The 10,992-nt window shown below is 36.6% G+C and overlaps 1 protein-coding gene across 1 annotated transcript; it reads left to right on the top strand.

Annotated features, from left to right (window-relative positions):
- Window positions 1–222: 222 nt before the first annotated feature.
- LOC149558178 (protein LATERAL BRANCHING OXIDOREDUCTASE 1-like) lies at window positions 223–10,224 on the top strand. The gene is made up of 4 exons (XM_089832531.1): window positions 223–700; window positions 805–1,046; window positions 9,033–9,357; window positions 9,619–10,224. Exons 1-4 carry the CDS (start codon window positions 431–433, stop codon window positions 9,862–9,864), a joined length of 1,083 nt encoding a protein of 360 aa, XP_089688657.1. The 5' UTR covers window positions 223–430; the 3' UTR covers window positions 9,865–10,224.
- Window positions 10,225–10,992: the final 768 nt, after the last annotated feature.

The following is a 10,992-nucleotide window of genomic DNA, read 5'->3' as shown; positions in this document are numbered from 1 at the left end:
AAATCCCCGTACTTCACTAGTGTGAACATCACCTAGATTCCATAAATGAAGTGCTCCATTCATTCTCGTGGATGGATTCATGTGAACCACTACTTGTAAAACATGAAACAATGAGTGTGACTCGTGAGAGTAAGAATTCTTATTTTCAAAGAGAAGATTTTAAATAATTAAAAAAATATTAATAGGACCCCGATAAAATAGACTAGCCCTTCGGTTTGACTCGCGATACAATTGCAGTAGTTTTTTGACAGAACGACGACTGGACAAACATTTTAAAAAACCTCTTTCATAAAATGTCGATGCACATGGGATTCAGCGGACTGGAGTTACTAAAGACCACTGAGGGATGTCTACCATATCTAGCGCATTATGTTTATTCTGTTTAGGGTAAAGAAGCACGCATGCGTTTTTTTACATCAATCATAAAGTCATGTTTAATTCAGCTATGGTGTTTGATCCATCCGAGGGCTCTTCGAAAAGGTTTTCAGTTCCTGTTGTTCAGGAATTGGCATCTCAGAATCTTCAAAGCCTCCCTCAAAGGTATATCAGATCAGAGAAAGAGCGCCCAAATGACTTCTTCCGTCATCAAATTGACATCCCCCTAATCGATATGGACATGTTTTTGAGTGATTCGGAGCCCTGCAGGCAAAAGGAAATAGAAAAACTGGGTATTGCATGTGAGCAATGGGGATTTTTCCAAGTGGGTTACCTTCAAAATTGATTATGAATTAAATAGTAGACTAATTTTTATATTTTTTCCAAATTCTCTTACTTTGTTCGGAGGTATGTATGCTATTATGACAGGCTATCAATCATGGGATTCCTCGGTCTATGATGGAAAGAATGAAGAAAATTGTAAGGGAATTCGTTCAACTACCTTTGGAAGAAAAACTCAAGTACGAAATGCAAGACGCTGAAGGCTATGGTCAGCTCTTTGTGGCCTCTGAGGATCAAACACTGGACTGGGCAGATATATTGTTCTTTACAACTCTCCCCACAGAGAACAGAAACATGAAGATTTGGCCAAACACACCAGCGGACTTCAGGTACCTAAATATTATTAATTCACGCAGCACTCATAACATCCTGAGATCATGTCCGATTTATATATGATGAGGATTCGAGTTATTGTCATGTCGATCGTGTTTAATTTTACATGATACACATATGGTGCTCTGCAATTTAAATGGCATACCCAACTAGTCATAACATCTAGGCAATTATAAGTACTAACTTTCTCATAAAACTGTTGCTGATTTTTCTTTTGAAGTGGGTAGTGTACTCTCGTAAGAAACAATCTTATGCTCACCTCCCCAGTTTTTCAGATCTCTGTATGTAACATTATCGGCAAAAGATTTTTTAGGTCAAATCTCTAGAGTATGGCAATTTCGTTTTAGTCCCTCCCCAAACTATTTTAGATGCATTGGAATTGCAATCCCAACTGCCACTGTTTATTAGCCGTCCTGTTTTATCTTCGTATCCTCAATTATCAGTATGTGTTTCTTACCCTTCTCTGTTCTGTTTTCTCTTGTTTGCTATAGAGCCTTTGTTACGGGTTTGCTTCTTGATGCAGCTCAAATCAAGAGGCGAGAGACCGATCTGTAACGTACACAACAAATAACCAACATAAATGATGAGAAATTCAGATACAGGAATCTGAATGGATTAGATATGTTATGATCATTTCATTGAACCACTGCCAGAACCTACAGGACAGGAAAGAAATAGAAACCATCTCCGGAGCCTTCAAGCCACGGCCTCTGTTTCGTCCTTCTACCTTATGCAGAGCATCAACGTGGCAAAGGGAAATTTAATTTGAATCATAAATTTCCCTTTCCTGGTGCGTTAGGGATTTTAATGACCATGTGGGAGGATTCTTCCAAGTTGACTAAATATGTAATGGTTTGGTCAGTTATGTATGGAAGAGGGAGGTAGCTTTTAAGTTTTATCGATTTTGCGTTGGGGTGCCTTCTCCGGCTGTGCGTGGCATTTTTGGGGTGTGGGTTGTATAAGATTTTGGGGTGAAGTTTTGTTTTGGGGGCTTTTTGTGCAGGTTTTCTCTGATAGAAGAAGAACACCAGATATGGGTTCTTGTGACCCACTACTCATGAAACACGGGTAAATGAGTTTGGCTCAAAAATTACAGAGTCGAATCTTGATAGCAATATTACAATTCGTCTTGTTAAAAAATATCTCCTACTTATCAAGTCATTGATTGCTTGCAGTTAAAAACACCACTGTTGCAGGTCTGTGACAGACCAAATCATACGAAATGTTGTTAAGTGCAGCCAATAAGCTCACCATTTTGTAATGCAAATTTGTTTTGTATTTCAATAAGAATTCTGAAGATTGCTGCATAATTTTGCTGTCAATTTCCTTCTATTTTCTATTATATATTTCAGATTTGTATGTGTGTTTAGAGTGTTGACTGAAGCAGGTGAGAGGAGCGTTTCAAACTACTACCTATCTCTATTCTTAGACTGTTCTATAAAACAAAAATTAAAAACTAAAGTGATCCACAAGATGAAAGAATCCACCATCCGGCAGATTTTCAGATGATGTGATGAAATAAACCTTATTGCGTTGCCACCAATTTGGTATCTAGTAGTTGTTCAACCCACTCTCTTTTCTTCTTCAGCAATTGCTTACTCCAGATATTGTCGTCCTTCTCATTGTACTCATATTCCATCTGATCTTCAATAGTTATAAGGGAATATTAATAAAGATCAGCAACTTCAAAGATGAGATTGATGTCCAAATCCTCAGGCAATTCAATTGTTCGACCTTGTATTTATCTTCTTTATAATTTTGCAGGGTCCAATCTTCTTGGGCTTCAATTTTTTGTAGGTACCTTCAGGATGCCTTTCCTTGCGTAGATTAACCATGACCAGTTTTCCCTCTTTAAAGACTTTTTCTGTTTGATGCAAATCAGCTCTCATCTTACACTGTTCATTCATCGACTGCAATTCGTGTCTAACTTGCTGACGCATCTCTTGGAAATACTTTTAAAAATCTATAGTTTCTCGTTTTTTTTTGTGGGCTTACTGGGAAATCAACAAAGTCCATAACTCCCATAGGATTTGCTCCACATACAACATGAGATGCAGACTTACTGGTAAGTCTATTATTGCTGGAATTATGGGCAAATTCAGCTTGAGGAACCACCAAATCCTTTTGTCGAGGATTGTTCCCATCTAAACACCTCATTAAGTTGCTCAGTCTCCTATTTACAACCTCCGTTTGACCATTGATTCGGGGATGGTATGTTGAACTGAATTGCAATCTGGTATTTAACTTTTTCCACAAAACTCTCCAACAGTAGCTTAAGAATTCAATGTCCCTATCACTAGTTATCCTTTTTGGAAGACCATACAAACACACAATTTCTTTAAAGAAAAAATGGGCCACTTGACTGGCATCATTAGTCTTCTTACAAGATGTGAAATGATTGAGTAAAGAAAAATGGTTCACCACTGGAAACATTAAACTGTTACCTCTTTTGGTTCATGGAAGACCCAAGTCAAAATCCATAGGAATATGAATTCATAGTTCCTATTGGCACTGGTAAAGGCATGTAGACTTGTATTTTGATGCCCTCCTATTTCTACTTGCAACACCTTACAAGAAGTAACTTTTTTCGATGTCCCTTTCAATATTAGCCTTTCTCACTTACTTTTCCAAAAGCTTATCTCTTTCAAACTGCCTTCCCAACCCGTTTGAGAGCATCTCTCTGATGAACTGCTCCCTCCTAGATCCAAAGAGAAGCAGAGTTGGGTCTCTTTAAACAAAAATATGTCAAGCAGTAAGCAGTCTTCAAATGGTTGCATAAGTGGCTGCTTTTGACTGCTGAGAATTGCATAGATGTGACCAAGATTAGATCATTCGTATATATATATATATATATATATTCTTCATTTCTTTAAAGCCAACAAACCCACGTCTCATTATAACCAATAAGTGATGTCTTCTGCACAAAGCATCAGCTGCTAGATTAGAGTGAATCCCATTTTGCATGTTCGTGTGACAGCTTACCCTGTGAATGTATATTCTTCAAGGCCTGGTTGTCAGTCATTAAAATGAACTCTCCATGTAGAAGGTAATACCTCCAATATTTTAATGCTTGTACCACTGCATAGAATTCTTCTTTACAAATTGTGCACTTTTTAGTTTCATTTACTTCTCAATATAAAAGGCCATCGGCTTCCCATCTAGGCTTGACATTCCCCCAGTAGCAATTTCTGAAGCATCACACTCTACTGTAACATGTTTCTCACAATATGGTAAAGCAAGAGTAGGTGCGTCAGTATCTTTCTTTTTTTGAGTTTTCTGGAACTCACATCAATTGCTCTCATCCAAGTGAAATCCTTTCCTTTTGTGCAATCAGAATTTGGTGCACTAATGCCACTAAAGTTCTTAATCAATCTCTCATAGAAATCCACCAACCCATGGAAACTCTTAGCATCGCTAATACTTTGAATTAGGCCACTGAAGGTTAGCCTTGATTTTTTCTAGGTCTATGCTCAATCTGTTTGTTGAAATAACATTTCCCAAAAATATCAACTTATCCTTGCAATATTCAGTTTTTTCAAAGTTGATAAACAACTTTTCTGCTCTAGTGACATGTCAAACTCTGTTTTTAAATGTTCTGGATGATCCGCCAAGTTTTTACTAAAGATCAAGATATCATCAAATTAAGTTATAAATTTTTTCTGTTTTGCAATACATGGGTCATTCTTTGCATAAAGGTAGCTGGAGTATTGTATGATTTGAATGCCATCATCTCCCACTCATATAATCCATCTTGCATTGTGAAGGCATTCTTCCACTATCACCTTCATGGATCCGACTCTGATGGTAACCAATTCTGAGGTCTCTTTACAAACAATCTAGTAAGTCATCCATCTGGGGTATGGGATATCTGTACTTGACGGTGAGTTTGTTAATGGTTCTAGAATCAATACAAAATACCCTTTTACCCCCTTCTCAGGAGAGAGTAGAGAAGGTGTGGCTCACAGACTCGTGCTTTCTCTTACAAATCGCTATGTCAATATTTCAATAATTTGTCTCCTCATTTTCTAGAGGAGGAATCCTACAAGTAGCCTGGTTTTGAAATTCAGCACCTAGCATAAGATCAATTTGATATTTAATGCCTCTCGAAGGAGGCAAACTAGCTAGTATGTCAGATGGTCTCAAATCATAAAATTATTGTACAAAGTTTTGCACCTTAAACGGAATTGTTTGCTGATCTGAATTCTTATTTTCTAGAGGATTAGATGGCAAGTCCCTTAGATTTTCTAAATAACTCTTTACATCACACTCTCATCAGAGACAAATCTTTTGTTTTAGTTTTTCCTTCTCCCTGAAAATGCATTCAATACATGGAGTTTACCTTGTTACCAAATCCCAAAGGTGCTTGCTTTGCCATGGCAAGTTACATTTTTCTCATTTAACCCAGGTCTACCCAATAATAGGTGACAAGTATCCATTGGTATTACATCACACAACACTATTATCATCATAAGGACTGATTCTAAAGTCAACTAGACAAGATTGGTTCACAAGCACATCATGATCCTTTTTTAACTAAGAAATTTCATAAGGATTTGGTTTTATAATACATACAACCTGTATTTTTGCACCATTCATATACTTATCAAGTTATTACATTAGATAGAGACAAATATTTGATTTCAGTTTTCTCATCTCCTTTAAATGGTTTCAATGCATGGAGTTTACCTTCTTGCTGAATCTCATAGGTGTTTTCTCTACCATGGTGAGTTACATTTTTGCCATACAACCAAGGTGGACCCAGTAACAGGTGACAAGCATCCATTTGTACTACATTACACACCACTTTATCTTCTTAATGACCAATTATGATGTCAACTAGAAAAGATTAGTTTACAAGCATACTGTGATCCTTACTTAAAGAAGAAATTTTATAAGGATTTAATTTCAGAATACATAAAGCTGAAATTTTTGCACCATTCTCATACTTAACAGGTTATTAGTGGATCCTCCCTCCACAATTATTTTGCATGCTTTATCTTTGCACTTGTATTGCATTCAAAACACATTATTCCTTCCCCAGTCTGTTGTGGGGGTTTCTTTGTCACTGGTTATCAATATTCTGTTCAACATTAGTTCTCACCTATTTTTTATTCAACTTCTTTCAAGGCTTTTCTCCTTTTTTGGGGTCACCATTGCTCTTTTGGAATTTGAGGGAAGTCTACAAGTTTCCATGGGTCTCACTAGAAATTAAACATGTCAAATGCTCCTTAAGATACATTTTTTCATTCTCTAAGGCCAGCCCTCCGTTGAAGTGTGGCTTTACATTATCTTCTGGTTCTTCTTCACTAGTCACTTTGGAAGAACTTTCCCTACACCTTTCTTTGCTACTTCACCCATCCTATTCTACTTTTCTTATTCTTTCAAGGCAAATTAATAAGCCACATTCATAGTTTCCCTTTTAAGTAAAGCTAATTCATATATCTTTTGTGGGATCAATCACCACCCCTGACCCCCTTCGTCTTCTGGTACTTCCTCAGAATCTTCATGCAGTAAGCTGGCCTCAAGGGCCTGCAACCTCTTGAGCACTTCATCCACAACATTGTCTTTGGCTATGGCATTTCTCTAACCTCTTGTACCCTAGCTTGCATTGGCCTCCCTCTGGATCATTGAAGTGGCTCTGATAACAAAATTATAGTCATGGAATATGGTAAGGAAATTTACTGTAAATGCTCTACATCACTTATCTATCATATGGCCTTAGTCAAATTTCACAGCCCTTGTTTTACATAACAATAGGTTAACTTTAACGTTGTGATATTCTTATTATTAAAGATCATAGAAGCTGCTTAGCATACACAGATATACTCTGTTTTTAGTTTTGTTTTTTATAGATGGACCTAAAGCTTTTATATATGAAGTTATGGTAAATTTTAAATAACTCAGTCTTTTGTTTTCTGTGTCTGTAAAAAGAAGGATCAAAGTTGTCTATTGTGGGTAAACAAATCTATTGTCTAAAGTATATTTTGGGCCATACTGTGAAACAAAACTTTCTCTTATAAACCTTTGTCTGTAAACAGAGTTGAAGCTCTTTGTTTTTAGTTAATTTAAGTGTGATTGACCAAGAGTTAAAACTGTGAACTCGATGGAGTTTTGAAAGGAACTAAAGACCTTGTACTACAAAAAGGCTACAAGAAAGAACAAGGAAACACTATGCAGCTAGCCTTAAGGCTAGAAAGGCCCCAATAAACAAAACAGAAGAACAGTAGCACAGAAACCACCAACACAATCGGGGACATTTGAAGCCAAATCTATCCAAACGCTTTGAAGAGAAGTTAAACCCAAATGGGTCATTTTAATTTTCTTTGAAAAACCATTCTTGCCCAAAGGAGAAGCATCTGAATATTTTAATCTTTATTATTGGCTCCCCTCAAGTCCTTAACAGCATCCAAAACTTTAAAGTCCAAACTCTTACCTAAATTCAAAGAAGGATTATGAACCAAAAGACACTAGAGATGTCCAAATTATTTCCTTCAAGTTTTCAACAGTAGTCACCGAGTTCCCAGGAGGAACTTTTTGCACTGAATATGGAGCTCATCTTTGAAATTCTGAAATGAGTTGGAAAAATGCCCTACTCAAAGGCCTTTGTGTGAGTGATAACCATCCCCCAGACTCCCCACTTGGAGTACATACTCATAGAGGATAATCTGCTCCCAGACTTCCCACTGGGAGTAAAGCTTGATCGTTTTTTGTAATAGCTTTCCAATCTCAACACAAACTCAAAATCTGGCAAAACTATTGTTTCTTGTCATTTGTGATGCTACCAATTACCAAGCAAAAGCATAAGCAGTACCTCCTAAATCTCTTGATTCCAATATTTTAAAGATCTCTTGGTCTTCGTTCTCCATTGCATGGGTTTAGGCAGATCTTCCAGCCCTTATTTTACAGAACAATATTCAACCTTTTGTGAGAGTCTTTGTATGGATGATGATAGCAGCTGCGCAGCTTGCATTAAAGAATGGGTAGTTTATAAAAGATTTGATATACTCTGTTTTTAGTTTTGTTTTTGATGAATTGAGTTGAAGCTTTTAGTAAAAACGCTGTGGTAAACTAAGAAAAAATTGAGCCTTTTGTTTTCTGTATGACTCGAAAAAGGGAGAACATAGCTGTCTATTGTGTGTAAAGTTGTAAACAAGTCTGCTGTCCGAAGTTATTTTGAGCTCAGTTGTAAAGAAATTTGAAGCTCTTTGTTGACTTGATATCTATAAAACATATTTTTCTGTTCATGACTGTTATTAAAATTTGTTCACATTCCTCTGCCTTTCGCTTCAAGATGTTAAGACAATTGGTGTTGGAAACTTGTATGCTTCCTCTCTTCAGGCTACTCAAAGTCTCCAGGCCGTAAACTTGCCTGAGTTTTCTAATAAACCTATTTCTTTATCTCAAACATTCTATTGAAGAGCCTCCAACATGTAACTGACCTCAGCCACATGAGTGAAATATTCAGGTCTGCTTTGATTTAGCAGTTATTTGTACAGTAAGAAATATGATGACCACATGCACTGAGCATTCTAACTAGCTGCAGAGACAGTTATAAAGAGTATGGGAAATTGCACTTGATATGATGGATAGAGGCTGTCGTCCATTAATGTGTTTTTTTGGCTTCATAACTTCATTTCCATTAAGACAATGCTGCATTGCACCAGTCTCGTATGCAACATTTCCCTCTTTCTAGAGAAGGAATAAAATTAAATTCAAGCAGATCTGGTTTATCATGTTGTTGATTTCAATAACAAAACATAAATTTTGTTGATCTCATGTTGGCAAAATATCAATTAATTGATCTTTCCCCTCTTTGTGGCATTAGGTCTTTGGTGACTTTAGGTATGTAAAACATATATATACTTCTTCAATTCCCTTGTTTTCTGTCCATTTTGTAATAATTGGTTGTTCTTGTGGCATTTTCCCATCCTTTCAACTTAATTTTTATTCTTGGACCTGATTGCACTGCCCATTTGTTGCAGAGAAACTGTAGATCAATATGCTCTTGAAATTCAAAAGCTTTGCAAGACAATATTTTGCCTGTTATCAGAGAAAATTGGGCTAAGACCCAACTCTTTCATAAAAATATGCGGAGAAATGGAACAGGCAATACGAATGAATTATTACCCCTCCTGTCCAAGACCAGATCTTGTATTAGGAATAAGCCCTCATGCAGATGGGAGTGCTTTGACAGCGCTGCTGCAGGATGATGACACAGTGGGGCTACAGATCAGTAAGGATGGCAAATGGGTTCCTATTCAACCCATCCCCGGTGCCCTGGTCATCAATATTGGGGACATGCTTGAGGTAATAAGGATATTTATTAGCCATCTTTAATTATAAGAATCTGTACGATGTTAGATGTTTTCTAAGATTATTCCTGTAGGTATGCATTTGTGATTTTTTTGGTTGAATTTGTTAATTATTGTAGGATTTAAGACTTCTTTGTGTTAAACAAAACTCTCTTCTCCTCATTTTTGATGATGTATTTAGTTGGATTTGATAACTGGGGATCAATGTCACCTGATTGATATCAAATCAAAACTTTGTAATTGTATTTTGATCTAGATACTAAGCAATGGAAAATATAAGAGCATTGAGCATAGAGCAGTCACAAATATAGACAAAGATCGCGTCTCCATTGCCACGTTTTATACTCCAAGTAAGGAAGCAGAATTGGGTCCTGCTCCAGAGCTCATAAATGAGTTGAATCCCTGTCGATATAGAACATTCATTCATGAAGATTATATGCAGCATTTCTTTCATAGCAAACTTGAGGGGAAGGCGTGTCTTGAATTTGTCAGAATCAAGTGATTTAAGATTGTTCAATATGTCTGCTCAACGATATGGGTATCTAGTCAACAACTCTCAACTATCTCCTTTGATCCCAAGGTTGCTTGGGTTTTTAGTTGAAAAGGTATCCCATGGTAACCCATTGCACAATTTAGGAGAGTAGGAGCTGATTTTGACATGAATGAAATGCTTTATATGTAACAGTGACCAAAGAAAGCCACTTAAATTAAAAGTTGCAAGGCCTTTCATATTTTAAGGATGAAGTTGAAATTGTATCTATACTAGCACTTGCACCTTTGAAGAGTGCAAGGGTTATGCCGATAGTTTTATATATATATTAAATGATGTCACCTTAGTGTTGACATAAAAAAAATTACTCAACATTTTCTATGCATAGTAAAACGTTGGTAAGATAATTTTTAAATCTTTATTGTTTTCTCTTCCTTGGTACTCATGGAATACACCTTGTTAAACGTTTCTTTTGTTGAGGTTCATCTCGTATTTTCAATAATTTATCTTCTTCGCAAGGTTTGTCATTATCTTTGCACCCCTTTTCATCTATAATGAACTTTATAGACTCTTGGTCATTTTTGGCTTGTACTTTGATTATCCTCCTCCAAAAGTATGGGTTCTACAAGAGCATTGGAATTGTTATTAATGAAGTACAAACTATTGTAGTGGTTTCCATCATGATATGGGATATGGAGTGTGGGAGTATCAGTGATATCAAAATTGTAGATTTGGGATCCTCGACCCTTCAAATGGTGCACATGAATGTTAGTTTGCATTACCATGGAGGCTGCATAGATCTTGCAATGTTCTGCCCAAGTTCCATCTTTTTCCATTTATAATATTATTCTTCAATATTCATGTCATCTTTCTGAGAAAAGAAAGGTTCAAAGTCTGAACTATGCTCCATAATGTACTCCACTACCATACCATGATACTTTGAGTGTTTCTCTTAGTCACCTTGTCAGGGCTGTGAAAAACAACTTCCATCTGGTAGAATTTGCACCATCCTCATTTGCAATCCATTTTGTTGAGCCTCAACTTCTTCTTGGCTTTCCTCATTTTTTGCTTCATCTAACCTGATGCTAAATTGAGATTGTTTCTCTTCTTTGATGAGCATTTTCAACTGAGGAAGAGATT

Source organism: Cupressus sempervirens, chromosome 5, assembly GCF_028749045.1.
Source record: "Cupressus sempervirens isolate cs-2001-9-10 chromosome 5, ASM2874904v1, whole genome shotgun sequence".
In the NCBI taxonomy this organism is placed as follows: Eukaryota; Viridiplantae; Streptophyta; class Pinopsida; order Cupressales; family Cupressaceae; genus Cupressus; species Cupressus sempervirens.
This window is presented reverse-complemented; position numbering and strand designations above follow the sequence as displayed.